At 55.7% G+C, this 16349-nt stretch overlaps 1 protein-coding gene across 6 annotated transcripts in view; it reads right to left on the bottom strand.

Annotated features, from left to right (window-relative positions):
- PACS2 (phosphofurin acidic cluster sorting protein 2) overlaps window positions 1-16349 on the bottom strand; it is an 86276-nt gene extending 69927 nt beyond the window's left edge. For 3 of the 6 annotated variants that reach the window (XM_032179628.2, XM_032179625.2, XM_032179623.2), the window contains exon 1: window positions 16290-16308. Coding sequence is in view for 1 of the 6 variants with exons in the window: in XM_032179627.2 (XP_032035518.2) it covers window positions 16290-16345 (56 nt within the window). In the remaining 5 variants the exon portion in view is untranslated. Of the gene's footprint in view, window positions 1-16289 lie in introns of all 6 variants that reach the window. The other 3 variants (XM_032179627.2, XM_032179624.2, XM_058429950.1) reach the window with 3 other exon arrangements.

Consider the following 16349-nt stretch of genomic DNA (forward strand, 5'->3'; position numbering starts at 1 on the left):
GTCATGCTGGTGTGGCCTAGGCTGCACTAGCTGCCACCCTGGGACCTGGGGTCCAGAGAGCGGCCACACACCCAGCTGGGTCAGGGCTGGCTGTGGCCCCACTCCCTCCCAGGAGGTGAGCATTTAGTGCTCGGAAAGAAAACTCTGCAGCACAGTAACCTTCCTCTGTGTGACCTCGTCTAAGGCATGACATCTCCACTATAATGAGCCTCCCGGAACCCACACGCCCTTCACAACCTCCCGCCCCCGTTCCTACGGACACACAGACCCCAGGCTTCTTGGAGGCTCCTGTCCCCGTTCCTATGGACACACAGCACAGACCCCAGTCTTCTTTTTTTTTTTTTTTTTTGAGACGGAGTCTTGCCCTGTCGCCCAGGCTGGAGGGCAGTGGCGCGATCTCGGCTCACTGCAAGCTCCGCCTGCTGGGTTCACGCCATTCTCCTGCCTCAGCCTCCCGAGTAGCTGGGAATACAGGCGCCTGCCACTACGCCCGGCTAATTTTTTGTATATTTAGTAGAGACGAGGTTTCACCGTGTTAGCCAGGATGGTCTCGATCTCCTGACCTTGTGATCCACCCACCTCGGCCTCCCAAAGTGCTGGGATTACAGGCGTGAGCCACCATGCCCAGCCAGACCCCCGTTCCTTCCCACACACGGACCCCAGGCTTCTTGGAGGCTCCTGCCCCCGTCCCTTCCCACACACGGACCCCCGGCTTCTTAGAGGCTCCTGTCCCCGTTCCTACGGACACACAGACCCCAGGCTTCTTGGAGGCTCCTGCCCCCGTTCCTTCCCACACACGGATCCCAGGCTTCTCGGAGGCTCTGGCTCAACCCTTCCTAGTTCTCACTGAAATCCCCCAGCAGGCGTCCAGAGCCCACCCTGTACCTCCCAGGGCATCCCAGCTAGGCACTCAGCCCTGGCGTGGACGTGCAGACCACAGGGATGGGTTTCATCTCCTGGCTGTGTTTGGCTCGTGGGCTGGCACCACCACACCACAGCTCAAGTTCCAGGCCTGGACGCTCCTGCTGCACAGACCTCGCCCTCCTGGAAGGTGCCTGGTGGTCTCTCCATGAGAAGCAGTACCACACGGCAGAGCTTGCTGCTGCCTGCGGTCCGGGAGCTGATGCACTAGAGCCCTGCGATGCCTGTTGGCAAGTCACTCAGGAAGACTCCAGGTGCGCACCTAGACAAGGGGGCTGTCTGGACCTCCCTGAGCCATCATGAGAAGCCCCGCCCCCAAGCCCAGAAGGTGCCCGCCACTTGGCTGACACCAGAGCAGTCTCTCCAGAAGGTGCCCAGGACCGCAGCCCTCCACTCCACTGCCCCACGAGCCCAAGGATCTAGAGCACCCTAGACTCTCCCAGAGCTCCCGGAGGCCCTGAACACCCCATTGACTGTCAGCCAGTTTGGACTCAGGATGGTTCTGGTGGGGCAGAAGCAGCAGGCAGGTGACAGCAGGATGGCCGTGGTTCCAGGGACTTCTCTTCTGGGAAAGGCAACAGTTGCCAGGGAGCAAATCTTGAAGTGCCAAGTTGGGCACACAGGGCCCAAGGAAGCCGGGAGAAGACGGGGACAGAGATCGCACAGGGCAGCTGCAGCCAGGCCCCTGCAAACCACAGGTGCCCCCGCAAAGGCTTCTGTGCAGCCCACCCTGCTCCCGTACACACACTCGCTCCACAGCCGCCTCCTCTGCAGACAGATGAGGAGCAGCCCCAGAGGATGCAGCCAGCACCAGGGCCATGCTGGTCTCCAGGGCGCAGGGCCGGCCTCCAGGGAGTCCTCCCTCTAATCTCACTCCCAGCGCACTCCCCACTGCTCCCCTGAATTAACCCCACAGCAAGGTGAAGATTCATCAAATGCCTACAGCGCCTATAATTCTCTGTTGCTACAAATTTCCCGACTGTGCAGCTCCGAATTATAATTGACCTCTCTCTCTAGGTCAATAATATGCAAAAGAGGTGCCGCCGGGCCGTACTGGCCCTGAGAGAGAGGCCTGCCGCCCTGCCTCGTGACCCTGAGACGCAACTGCAGAGACACCAGGCGAGAGATTCACTGGAATCTTTTTTCTTTTTTTTTTTTTTTTTTTTGAGACGGAGTCTCGCTCTGTCACCCAGGCTGGAGTGCAGTGGCGCGATCTCGGCTCACTGCAAGCTCCGCCTCCCGGGTTCACACCATTCTCCTGCCTCAGCCTCTCCAAGTAGCTGGGACTACAGGTGCCCGCCACCACGCCCGGCTAATTTTTTGTATTTTTAGTAGAGACGGGGTTTCACCGTGGTCTCGATCTCCTGACCTCGTGATCCGCCCGCCTCGGCCTCCCAAAGTGCTGGGATTACAAGTGTGAGCCACCGCGCCCGGCCTTGGAATCTTTTTTTCAATGAGTCTAATCAAGCAAGGTTTTCTCTTCACTCTTAACACAAACGGCTAGTTGGAAATCCTAATGACGCTGCTGCCACTGTGCCCTGGGTGTTCAGGTCAGCAGAAAGGTGCTGAGTGTGGGAGTCCAGCCCATGCACCAAGACTTGGGCTGCTGGGAGGGCCCGGCCACAGTCTACCCCCAGGCAGTACCTCCAGCAAGTGCGGGGCACCTGTGGAATATTCCACCTTCAGGGATGGCAAGCCCAGAGCGCAACTGCTGCCAGTGTCCCCGAGAGCAGCCTCTGGGCCCCTGTTCTCTATGGCCATTCACACTGCTGGGCCCAGCGGCTGGAGCGTCCGCGTCCAACTCACAGAGCAGCCACAGCCTGAGCTCCCTCCTCTCCTGAGAGCTGCTGAGCCCCAGGAAGGCCCAGGGGAGGCAGTGGGTGGTTTGCAGCAGGTTACCCACTATTGGGTCCACTTTCTGAAGGGACCACATTCTCCAGGAGGAGAGGTGAGGACAACCCTGGACAGCTGCCTCTTCCCCAGTCAAAGGAAAGCTGGCCACTCTGGGGGTTGGGGCAGGGGGCGTGGCATAATCCCTGTGTCCTTTAAGAATGGCACCCCTCTCTTCTCTGTGCACCTCCACACCTAGGGAAACACTCAACCTCTGACCAAGAGTCACCCCCAATCAGTGCTGGAAATTTTCCCAGGGAATAACTGGAACCACTGCAGAGCCTGGTCCACTGAAGGTTGACGAATCCTGGGGGAGGCACTGTTCTGATAGAATCTGCAGCGAAACCTCGGGTGGCCTGGGCCAGTGGGCCAAGGCTCAGCTGTCAATGGTCCCTCGGGTGGCCTGGGCCAGTGAGCCAAGGCTCAGCTGTCAATGGTCCTGCTCCCTGGCAGGGAACCGCTCGAGACACAGTCACAATCTCTGGATATCATGTTGCTAATTAAAGAAACCTCCAAAACCTTCGATAGCCCACCAGAGTCAGGTGCAGTCCGAGAGCCTGGCCAGCTGCCCTCTGCCCCCGCCACATCCTCCGCAGGCAAGTGCAGTGAGCAAGGGGCAGAGGCATGAGATGCACCACCCTGCCCCAAGCACAGGCTCCGAGCGCTAGTGGCAGACACCTGCTGTGATTCCTGGCCCTGCCCCCAGCACCATTTGACAGGACCACGGCAAGAGAACAACTCTGCCCCGGCCCCCGTCACCACTTGCTGAGGGTCTGAGAAGCAAGAGGATGGTGGAGGAGCTACCCATGGGAGCCGAGGTCCCCGCCCCTCAGGCCCACGATCCCCAATGCTCAGGCAGTGAGCGCAGCAGGCAGTAGTGGCAGGCGCTGACCTGGCCGGGCACATCCCCTCAGGCTACCACCACTGCAGCCTCTTGACCTTCCTGGACTCCTCCCCAAGGCCTGCCCTCCTTCCCCCTCGCTTCTGAGGCTCGCTCTGTGTGGCCAGGTCAGGCACACTGGCCTCCCAGCTGGTGAGATGCCCCTTGGCCCTGTGGCCTTGCAGCTGTTCTTCACGCCCAAAGCCAACACCTCCCGCAGGAGACAGCGACGCTGGACCTGATAGGTGCTTTATTTATAAATATAGGCCACGCTGAGCTCCATTTCCAGCTGAAGCCGTAGCCAGGCGAGCCACGAGTGCGCTGATTCGGGTGTGGTGACTTAACTTTCCAAGGCGCGACAACCTTGACATCCAGCTAGGTGGGAAAAACAGGCAGTCCAGGGCCAAGCTGGAAACTGCAGGAGCCGAAGAACAGCAGGACTGACTGCAAGGGGCAGGCTGGCAGGGACTGGAGGCCGCCCAGGGCACCACAGCAGCTCCCGCCAGGAGGAACAGCAGAGTCCCGGCCGCAGGGTGAACGTGCAGCTCACAGCAGCCAGCACGCTCAGGCCAGGAGAGCCCAGATCTCAGCGTGGGTCTTCACGGCCAAAGCTCCCCCTCCGCTCCCTGGCTAGGCCACATCCCAGGCTTGAGGTGGGGGAGGAAGGAGAGCCCTAGGCCAGACCGAGGGGCCTCATGACCTGACACCTGTGTGGCACACGGGCAGCCTGAGAATGTGGAAGGACCACCCTCCCGGGCCCTACCACGGAGCACCTCCTAGAGGCACCGGTGGGCACTGACTGAAGCCTGAGCCACCATCCCTCTCCTCGGCGCTCAGAGGAACGAACAGCCCAATTCAGCACCGCACAAGGAAGGCCTGGCCCCGAGGGACTGCCTGCTAGCAGGGGCATCGGCCTCCTGCCACTCACCCTCCTGAGGCGCTCCTGGGGCGACTGGGAAGATGCAGTATGTCTGGTATGTCCACCCTCAAACTGACCACGAGCGAGCTCATACGGAAGCCTCAGCTCCACTGCTGCGAAGGAGCCCCTGCCCCACCTGTGTCCAGGACCAGGAAGCGGGTGCGGGTCTCAGCTCCACTGCTGCGGGGGAGCCCCCACCCCACCTGTATCCAGGACCAGGGAGGTGGGCGCTGGTCTCGAAGCGGCCCTGGAGACACCTGCACGAGCCCAGCATGCAATGCCGGTGAGAAGTCTTGCCCAATTATTTTGCATCTAAAAAGAGGGAAGTCCTGGCTGGGACCATACAATAAATACTGTCAATGCCTCTTGCAAGGTCAGCTACAGAATTACACTGAGAAATGAGGCTCAAATTAAACAAAAGGTGCTGGTGGCATCCTAGCTTTCAACTGGTCCCTGGTCACCTCTGTCCTGATGCAGACATGGGACTCCCAGAAGGCTGGAGAGTAAACAAAGGCATGGAGGAGGGGCCCAGCAGAGGGGCCAAGCTCGCAGGACAGCAGCCCAAGGTCAGGGCCCTTCCCATCAGCACTGGCTTGGTGCCGTTCCCCGTGCTCACCAGAACAAGAACATTTGAGAAGAGGGATGTGCATCTGCAGGTCTGCCTGGCTGTGGATCCACATCCTGGCCTGCCAGGGAAGGGACAGTGCTGGTCACCCCCACACTGGCCATCTCCGCAAGATGAAAGGCATCCTGGGGAAGGCTGAAGGGAGGCTGGACTGCGTGGCCACTTTACTGCTCAGCTCAAGACACACCTGGCTCCCGGGGCTGCTGAGCTGAGCTGCCTGTGCGTGGCGGCTGCTGCCAGCTGCTCTTGGGACACGGGCTGGATGGGGCAGTCGAGAGACAGAAATGCGAGACACGGCATTGGACCGAACGAGCTGACCACCTGGGCCTCAAGCCCGTGGATCCCAAACTCCTCTGCCAAGCAAGGCCCGGGATGTTGGCCCGAAAGGTTGTGCAAGGGCTGCGTGGGGACTGAAGGCCCTTTCAAGTCCCCTCCCCTGCTCCAGCTCACCCCACCTTGTCTCAGGACTCAGGGGTCATTAGAACCCATCTGTCTCCTTGCTGAACCCCTGAAGAGAGCCGCTGCCTTGATGCAAACCCTCCCCCAACCCCACCCCACCCCACCCTGAAGCCACAGCACTGACCCCTCCACAACCACTGTGTCCCAGCCCCTCCCCGTCCCACCACCCTACGACGGTGCCCTCAGGGCTGGGCCACAGGCGAAGAGCCGGCTGGAGTGTCTCTGCACTCGGCCAGGTGCTGCCTGTGTCCGGGGGCAGGGGGTGCTCACAGCTTGGCCAGGGGGTGCTGAGGAAAGGCTGGTTGGGGCAATGGAGCGGGACAGCCAGGCCCAGAGCAGGTTGCTCAGCCCCAGGCCTGTGTGCACCCCCAGCAGGAAGGGCAGACGCACCCCTTCCCCAGTGTCTTTCCTTGCCCATCTCTGCCCCTTTTGGGTCCTGACTCCTCTGTTGAGTGGCACCTACACCCCAGGGGACCCAGCATGGCCCCTGACCATGCGGAGGACCTGGGGCCACAGCCATGAATGTCCCGGGCCTGAGAGCAGCCCAGCAGTAGCCAGTGCTCCCCAGGGCTCCTGGAGAGCCTGCCCCCCATCCGTGGGGTTAGACGGGGCACCACCGGCCTCCATAGGCTGAAGCCCTCGAGGAGCTGCTGACGACCCCAGCACCATGACCAGCAGCCACGCTCTTCATCACTCTCACAACCCTGCTAAGTCGGCCTGAGCTGAGCACACATCGCGCCTGCAGAGCAGAAAGGGACGGCCTCTCAGCGCTTGGCTATTTTTAGGGCTGCCTCTCAGAGCAGCTGCCAAGCCAACAAGACCCAGCCAGTCTGCGGGGCCAGCAGCTCACAGGCCTCAGGGCTGCCCTCAGTGGGAGCCTGTCCTACACAGACCCTCCACAGCCAGGCAGGAACAAGCATGCCACAGCCTGCCCCCGGTCCTGGGGAAAGCCCTGTACAACCTCCATCCTGCCACCCCTTCCCACCTGCACCTGAGCACCCTGCCTCAGCAACGCCGCTGCCTGCCGTCACCACACACAAGTCACAGGGTCCACAGAGACCCCCGTCGCTGTGACTGACCGCAGACCCGCTCTCTGCAGCAGCCCCCCGACCCCGCCATAGCACTGCAGCTGTCCACTCCATCAAACCTCCTGAGATGCATGCTGAGAATGCTGGGCAGAAAGAGGGAGAGGGCTGGTTCTAGTGCCCAGATCCAAGGAAAGCATCCTTTAGTCCAAGGGCACTGTAGCCCCCTGCCCTCCGTCTCCTGCACAAAAGCCAGTCCTCAGCAAGAGATCTACCACCATGTGACTGCAGTGTTGACAGCAGGACAGAACAGCCAGAGGTTTCTAGGCCTGCGTCTTGAAAGCAGGGCACTGCCTGCGCAGACAGGGCGGTGTGCACGCACTGTGCTGGCCATGGCGATGGGCCAGGTCCTCCGAATCCCCAAGGCCTCCAGGGCTATGGGCACTGTCCTGCTGCCCTTTGGCCCCAGCCCAAGTGCTGCCCAGCCTACAGGCCACCGGCTGCCCAGGTCAGCTTCCTCAGCCCCTCCCTCAGAGCAGCCCGTCTTCCCTGGGTCACTGCAGACCACCTCCGAAAGTCCTGTCCCAAGCCCTGCACGACACCTCCCACCCATCTCCACCTGCACACTCCGAGGCAATCTCCACCTCCAGTGTGGTCCACCCCTCCAGCAGCACTGCTCTCCCAAACACACACACTTGAAATGGTCCAGCGACTTCCGCACCACTCCAAATGAAACCACACTCCTTGGCATGACATCCTGGTTCCATTACAGGAACGTCCGCCAAGGAGCTACACTGTGCGGGCTCCGGGCAGCACCGAGCAAGGCAGACGGGGTCCCGCCGTGAGAGTCTCGTGCAGGCTGCTGGGGGTCAGTAGGCAACATGCGTCCTGAGGAGACGCCCCTGCACGTGGACAGAGGCAGGGGGAAGGGCTGGAGACAGGCTACTGCCCCAGCCAGCCGCCGCCCACTGACACCACCCAGCGCATCTACGGATGCGGAGGACCCAGCAGGAAGAGCAACACGTCCAGTTGTTGCTCCAGAGGTGAGAGAGGGAACAGCGCAGAAGCACCAGCGGAAGACAAAGTGGCTGAGAGCTTCCCAGGATTCGTGAAAATCATCAATCCACAAAGTCAGCAAGTCTAGTAACCCCGTCTCAGGCAATCACAAGAGAACCCACACCAGGACCCACCATGAGACGACCGTTGGCAACGACGACATGACCACAAAGCCACCCAGACGTCTCCCTCCAGCGTGTCACGGCCGCTGACCTCTCACGGCAAAGCTGGAAGTCAAAGCCAGGGACATTCTGCCTGGACCTGTGGAGGAGCACACACCACCCCAGCATCGTACAACCAGCACACGCCCTGCTCAGGGTGGGGGTAAACTAAAACATCTTCAGACAAACAGAAGGAGAAGGTAGTTATCAGCAGATCCTCACTAAAGGAAATCCTAAGAACAAATGTTCAACAGAAGGAGGAAAACGATTCCTGACATGCAAGAAGAATGAGCAACAAAGGAAGTGGTGAGTTTTGAAGCTCATCAAATATCACAGTATAAAGCAGTAACAACATCTTGTGGGCTTCAAAAGAAAACAATTAAAATACACAGTAACAAAAGCATATAAATATAAACATGAAAGGGTTAGATTAGAATAAAGTGGTCTAAGGTCCCTGCATAGTTCAGCAGGAGAGTAAAGATACAATTAACTATGCACATTAAAATTTACAGGGTAGGCTGGGAGTGGTGGCTTATGTCTATAATCCCAGCACTTTGGGAGGCCAAGGCAGGCAGATCATTTGAGGTCAGGAGTTCGAGACCAGTCTGGCCAACATGGTGAAACCCCGTCTCTACTAAAAATACAAAAAAAATTAGCCGGGTGTGGTGGCGCATGCCTGTAGTTCCAGCTACTCAGGAGGGTGAGGCACAAGAATCACTTGACCTGGGAGGTGGAGGTTGCAGTGAGCCAAGATCGCGCCACTGCATTCCAGCCTGAGCGACAGAGCGAGACTCCATCTCAAAAGAGAGAGACTCCGTCTCAAAAAATATATATAAAAAAAAGGCTGGGCACAGTGGCTCAGCCTATAATCCCAGCACTTTGGGAGGCTGAGGCGGGTGGATCATGAGGTCAAGAGATCGAGACCATCCTGGCCAACACGGTGAAACCCCGTCTCTACTAAAAATACAAAAATTAGCTGGGCGTGGTGGCAGGCACCTGTAGTACCAGCTACTCGGGAGGCTGAGGCAGGAGAATTGCTTGAACCCTGGAGGAGAGGCTGCAGTAAGCCGAGATTGCACGACTGTACTCCAGCCTGGTAACACAGCGAGACTCTGTCTCAAAAAAAAAAAAAAAAAAAGTCAGAAAAGGTCAGAGTGAATGCAAATGAAATCTAGATACATGGTGAATAACCAAAGACACATCTAATATGTAAAGATATACAAAGGCTTTTAACAAGGATAGAAAAATAGCTAACAGGCAAAAATTATCCAAAAGAATGCTCGCATCAAAGTTAATACTAAAGACAAAAAGCATTGCTAGATATAAAAGCAGTCATACAATGAGAAAAAGTTCAAAATACCTAGAATTACAATTCTAAACATGTATGTACCTAACAACATAGCCTCAAAAATATATCAAGTGGCAGGGTGTTAGTGGTTTAGGCCTATAATCCCAGCACTTTGGGAGGCTGAGGCCGGTAGACTGCTTGAGCCCAGGAATTCAAGACCAGACTGAGCAACATGGAAAAACCCAGTCTCTACAAAAAATACAAAATTTAGCCAGGTGTGGTGGTGCACACCTGTAGTCCCAGCTACTCGGGAAGCTGAGGTGGGAGGATCGATTAAGCCTGGGAGTTCAAGGTTACAGTGAGCTGTGATCGTCCCACTACACTCCAGCCGAGGTGACAGAGTGACATCCTGCCTCAAAAAAAAAAAAAAAAGTATAAAACAGAAACTGACAGAACTGTTGGAAAAATAGACCAATTTATTCTCAGATTATAAGATTTCAACATACATTTCTAGTAGACAAAAAAAAGGGAATGGACTTGACCACAATAAATCAAGCTTGATCTAATGGACAAACACTGCACCATCAACTGCCGAACACACATTCCTTTTAAATATAAACAGAACATGTATTAAAATTGACACACTGAACCAGAAAGCAAGTTCAAAAAAAAAAATTTTTTTTTTTTGAGATGGAGTCTCACTCTATTGCCCAAGCTGGAGTGCAGTGGTGCCATCTTGGCCCACTGCAACCTCCACCTCCCGAGTTCGAGTGATTCTCCTGCTTCAGCCTCCTGAGTAGCTGGAATTACAGGTGCATGCCACCACGCATGGCTAATTTTTGTATTTTTAGTAGAGATGGGACTTCGCTACGTTGCCCAGACTGGTCTTGAACTCCTAACCTCCGGTAATCCACCCACCTCAGCCTCCCAAAGTGCTGGGATTACAGGTGTGAACCACCAGGCCCGGCCAGTCAGGTTATTTTATAAGTGAATTATCCCAAACATTCAAGGAAGAAATGATTCCAATTTTACATAAGCTATACCACGATACAGCAAAAAGAGGAAGTACTCATCTCATTTCACAAGGAAATCTTAGCACCAAAATCTGCTAAGGACTACAGAAGAAAGGAAGCACATAGACCCTAGACACAGATGCAGAAGTCCTAAGCAAGATACTAATCATCTAAACCCACCAATGTGGGCAGGTGTGGAGGCTCACACCTGGAGTCCCAGCTCTTTGAGAGGCCGAGGTGGGAGGCTCACTTGAGGCCAGGAGTTGGAGACCAGCCTGAGCAACATCGTGAGACCCTGTCTCTACAAAAAAATCAGCCAGGCCAGTGGCATGCACCTGTGGTCTCAGCTACTCAGGAGGCTGAGGCAGGAGGATTGCTTGAGCCACGGTCACGCCACTGCACTCCAGCCTAGGCAACAGAGCAAGACCCTGTCTCAAAAAATGAATAAATAAATAAATAAATAAATAAATATCCACCGATTTTTAAAAAGGGTAATACAACATGCCTAAACTAGTATTTTTCCAGGAATAGGTTAATGTTAGAAAATCAATTTACGGCCAGGCATGGTGGCTCATGCCTGTAATCCCAGCACTTTGGGAGGCTGAGATGGACGGATAACAAGGTCAGGAGATTGAGACCCTCCTGGCCAACATGGTGAAACCCTGTCTCTACTAAAAATACAAAAATTCGCTGGGTGTGGTGGTGCACACCTGTAGTCCCAGCTACTTGGGAGGCTGAGGCAGGAGAATTGCTTGAACCTGGGAGGCAGAGGTTGCAGTGAGTCGAGATCACGCCACTGCACTCCAGCCTGGTAACAGAGCGAGACTCTGTCTCAAAAATAATAATAATAATAAAATAAAATAAAATCAATTTATGTAATTTACCACAATAGCAGTGAAAAGATAAAAATTATATAACCTCTTAATGAAAGTATTTGATTATATTCAACATCCACTCATAATGATTTCTTTAAAAAACCTTTTCAAGTCATGAATAGGATGGGACTTTTTAACTGCATAAAGGCTATCCACAAAAAGTTGCAGCAGACACCGTCCTTAATGGTAAAACACTGGAAACCTTCCTTAAGGTCAGGACAGAACACGGGTAATCCACGCAACCAACCATATTCAACACTGTACTGTGACAACCGGCTCAGTCAGGCAAGAGAAAGAAATAAAAGTATGAGGATTGAAAAGAAACAACTTTGTCTTTTGCAAAAGATAAAACATACACTTTGAAAATGCAAAATAGCCGGGCGCGGTGGCTCACGCTTGTAATCCCAGCACTTTGGGAGGCCGAGGCGGGTGGATCACGAGGTCAGGAGATCGAGACCACGGTGAAACCCCGTCTCTACTAAAAATACAAAAAATTAGCCGGGCGTGGTGGCGGGCACCCGTAGTCCCAGCTACTCGGAGAGGCTGAGGCAGGAGAATGGCGTGAACCCGGGAGGCGGAGCTTGCAGTGAGCCGAGATTGCGCCACTGCACTCCAGCCTGGGCGACAGAGCGAGACTCCGTCTCAAAAAAAAAAAAAAAGAAAATGCAAAATAATCTATAGATAAGTTACTAGGTTAAAAACAGTAAAATCACTGACTTCTTTGAAAAATCAACTGAATTTCTATATGTTAGCAACAAACATAATAAAAAGCTGCCTTTTACTATGACTTCTAAAATACAAGCATCTAGGAATAAATGTAACAAAGAATATGCATGACAGCAGAATCTTGTAAAACTCTCGAAATACATTCAAGACCAAAGTAAATAGCTTGGTCATGAATTAGAAGCCTCAGTACCACACAAATGTCAATTCTCCCCAACCTGCTCTACAGAGTTAAAGAACTTCCAATTATAAACCAAATGTGGCTTTGCGTGAAACTTAAAAAGATAATTCTGGCCGGGCGTGGTGGCTCACGCCTGTAATCCCAGCACTTTGGGAGGCCGAGGCGGGCGGATCACGAGGTCAAGAGATCGAGACCATCCTGGCCAACATGGTGAAACCCCATCTCTACTAAAAATACAGAAATTAGCTGGGCGTGGTGGTGCACACCTGTAGTCCCAACTACTCAGGAGGCTGAGGCAGGAGAACTGCTTGAACCCGGGAGGTGGAGGTTGCAGTGAGCTGAGATCGTGCCACTGCACTCCAGTCTGGGCGACAGAGCGTCTCAAAAAAATAAAACAGGCAGGGCGCGGTGGCTCACGCCTGTAATCCCAACACTTTGGGAGGCCGAGGTCAGAAGATCGAGACCATCCTGGCTAACACGGTGAAACCCCGTCTCTACTAAAAATACAAAAAAAATTAGCCAGGCGTGGTGGCGGGCGCCTGTAGTCCCAGCTACTTGGGAGGCTGAGGCCGGAGAATGGTGTGAACCCAGGAGGCGGAGCTTGCAGTGAGCCGAGACAGCGCCACTGCACTCCAGCCTGGGCGACAGAGCGAGACTCCATCTCAAAATAAAATAAAATAAAATAAAAATAAATAAATAAAATAAAAATAAAAAAATTAGCCGGGCATGCTGGCGGGCGCCTGTAGTCCTAGCTACTTGGGAGGCTGAGGCAGGAGAATCGGAACCAGGAGGCGGTGGTTGTAGTGAGCCGAGATTGCACCACTGCACTCCAGCCTGGTGACAGAGTGAGACTCTGTCTCAAAAAAACAAAACAAAACAAAAAAAATTAGACGGACATGGTGGGGTATACCTGTAGTCCCAGCTGCTCAGGAAGCTGATGTGGGAAGACTGCTTGAGCCCAGGTTTCAGGGGTGACAGTGAGCCATGATCGAGCCACTGCACCCCAGTCTGGGCCACAAAGTGAGGCTCTGTCTCTAAAAAACAAAAAGATGGCCAGGCACAGTGGCTCACACCTGTAATCTCAGTACTTTGGGAGGCCAAGGTGAGAGGATCACTTGAGCCCAAGAGTTCAAGACCAGTCTGGGCAACATAGGGAGACCCTGTCTCTACAACAACAAAATACATAAATAAAAACAAATTAATAAACATCAACAGAAAAAAACAATCAAGTGGGAAGGGCAAGGTACAAAGCAGCCCAGCCCTTGCTGAAGAGCGGGTGGGGGTGCTCAGGGACATGGCACCAGGAGGACACTCTGGGAACCTGGCAGGCAGAGGCCACAGACAGGCACTGACGCATACCCCGTGGGCCACCTAGGAGCACTGTGTGTAACAGTGCTGAGCCAAAAGCGTCGCAAGGAAACCCAGGGCACAAGCCTCCCCAACGACAGCCCAGCATGCCCAGTTCAAGCTCCCGGGGACAGACTTCTCCGGCTACCTCCCAGAAGGAGAACTGAAACGAGACCAGCACCCCAGCCTGGCCCACGGTCAATGTGCACACTCCACCAGGCTGACACAGGGAGTGCACCCAGAGGCTGCTCAGAGAGCAAAGATTCGCTCCTAACTGGACGGGGACATTCTCAACACAGCCAAGAAAGGATGACTATCTCTAACTTTAAACTGCTGAAACTCAAGCAGAAAAAAGAGAAAGAAAAACTGGCAAAGGAACAGGACTTTCACTGACAAGGAAGTACAAATGGCCTAAATTAGTAATCAGAGAAATTCAAGTTAAAACCACGATACCACTTCACACCCACCAGACTGGCAAAAATGAAAAGTCAAATGAGTGTTGGCACAAATGTGGAGCAGTGGGGACTCTCGTCCCTGTCAGTGGGGCCGGAGCAGGCACAACCACTCTGGAAAACTGCCCAGCAGTAATGCCGAGTGCGTGCACACCCCCACCATAAATCCTGGTAGCTGGTGGCACATGCTTAAGACAGGCCCTGCCCATCCAGAAAGACATACGCAGAAGACAGGCACAAGGATGTCCACAGCAGCACGGGGCTTGTAATTAACCAAAAAACTGGAAACAAGCCAAGGTCCCTTGACAGAAGCACAGCCTAGGTACTATCATGCCAGGGAATAGTACACAGCAGTGAACACGCCAAAAGCCATCAGCACAGACACAGCCCAGAAACTTCATGGCTGGGCAAAAGTGAGGAGTACACAAGAACACAGGAGGAACGATGCAAAACTAAGTAGCAGACTGTCCGAGGACGTGTGGACAGGTGGCACAAGCACAAAGCAAAACTGGGGGCAAGCCCGCCTATGAGGGGCCCTGCTCCAAGACAGGTAAGGGCAGGAGCTCATTACGAGGCTGAGCATGTTCTACGAACAAACTGCATCTGCCCACCCGGACAGCTGCGCCGCTCGCCCCTCCGCCCATCAACTCCACACCAACAGAACAAACCCTGTCCTCCTGCCTACCCTTCCTCCCAATCCTGTCCAGGCGAGAGCTCGGGACCCCCCCAGCACTTAGTGCTACTCAGCCCAGGTGCCCCCCATCTACCCCCGCCTGTCCTAACCAGGCTTCTCGAAACCTGCTCTACCCATACCCTCCCCACAGACACCAGAGTGGGCTTTCTAGACCCCTGGAGAATAGAGCACAGCTCCACAGTGGGGCTGATAAGGCCCCCGGCCCCTCCTGCCACACGCCCCCACCTCCCTTGGGTTAAAGACTTTTCTGCTCATTCGGAGGGCCCCAGGAAGCTGCTGCAGAGGTTCAGCAAGGGCAGGCTATGTGCTGCAGTGCTGGAGCAGGGGAGCGCCAACAGCCAGCATGAAGGTTCTGGGGCTGTGGGTGAGGCAATGACTCACAGGGGCGGACAGGAGAAGGGCTGTGGGGCTGTGGGACCTGACATTGGGGCAATCGCCAAGACCTGGAATGGAGAAGCAGCCAGGCCTCGGGAGATGCTCCTGGCTTTGGCTTTGAGGCCCCAGAGACTTCCCAGGAGAGAGGCAAGTAGGCACATCGGCAGTGCTCGGCCCCAGACCTTAGGCAAATGCTGACCCTTAGGTCTCATATGGACACTGGGTCCTTCGGGAGGCCCTGTCAGGTGCAAGAGTCGTGCTGGGTGGGCATCCTTCCTGCCCACTCAGCATAACCAAAGCCCTGAGGTCCCAACCCTGCGCTCCAGGAGGGCAAGCCCCACTGTCCAGCGGCTCTGCAACTCCAACACCACGCTCAGAAATGCAGGCTGTGGGAGCCACAGGAAAGCACGAGAGGCCCACCTGCAGCTGACCAGTGGTGGGACAGCTCAATGCCACGTGGGGTCCCCTCCAGGCATCCTGGCCACTTCCAGTGCCTGGAAGGTCCGCTCACCCTCCCATCTCCCCAGGGAGAACTCTCACTACCCCCAACTGCCTCCTCTTCTAGCCTGCTGTGTATTCTAGAATCAGAACTTTTCCGGAGAGCGTGTCTCTCTCCTCCTTAGCCTGGGAGCTTCCTGAGCAGGAACTACCAAGTCACGAAGAAATTACAAAAGTTTCAAACTGAGCAGGAGACACAGGGAAGCTGCAAGTCCAAGGAAGGCTGGGCTATGGCCGGAGGGTAAACCTTGTCCAATCGTTACCGCTGGGCGACCGGGCGCCCCCCTACCAAGTGCAGAACAGCCAGTCTTTCGCAATGGCAAGATCAACAGGGAGGCGCAAACAGCAGTACTGGCTTGGAGACGTCTCTAAATGAGAGAAAGCGCCAACCAGGTACCCGCGAGGACAACCCCGCCCCGCAGGACAGGCATCTCCACCGCGCGCTGGACGGAGGATACAACCGAGTCCTGCGCGCCCCGTGTGCCGGGGGTCGCTTCCAGACCGAGGTCTGACAGTGTCCCCGGACGCGAAAGGAAGCGTGTGGTACCCGAGAGAGGAAGCACCCTCGTCGCCCCGGCCGGCACCGCATTGAGGCAGGTGTGCAGGTGCGGTTGCGGCGAGGCAGGTGAGCACCGCCCGGGAGCCCCAAGGTCCCGCCGGGCCTGGGCAGCACCGGGTCCTCGGAAGCTGAGCGCGGCCCCCGGCAGTCGGGACCTGGGGGGCTGGGGCCGCGCTTGCCGGAGCTGCGGGGGGCGGCGGCTGCACGCGTCGAACGGGCGGGCGGGGGCGCCAGGGGCGACCTGGGCTCCGCTAGGGGACCCGGGCCGGGGATGGGCGCGCGGAGGCCACGGCCAGGACACCCCCAGCAGGTGCCCGGCGGGAACAAAGCGCGGCGGGCGGCGCGTACCTGGGCACGCAGCTGGGGCTGGAGCCGTCCACCTCCCAGGTGGCGAACAGGTTCATGGGC

The sequence above is a fragment of the Hylobates moloch genome, unplaced genomic scaffold (assembly GCF_009828535.3).
Source record: "Hylobates moloch isolate HMO894 unplaced genomic scaffold, HMol_V3 SCAFFOLD_16, whole genome shotgun sequence".
NCBI classification, from domain to species: Eukaryota; Metazoa; Chordata; class Mammalia; order Primates; family Hylobatidae; genus Hylobates; species Hylobates moloch.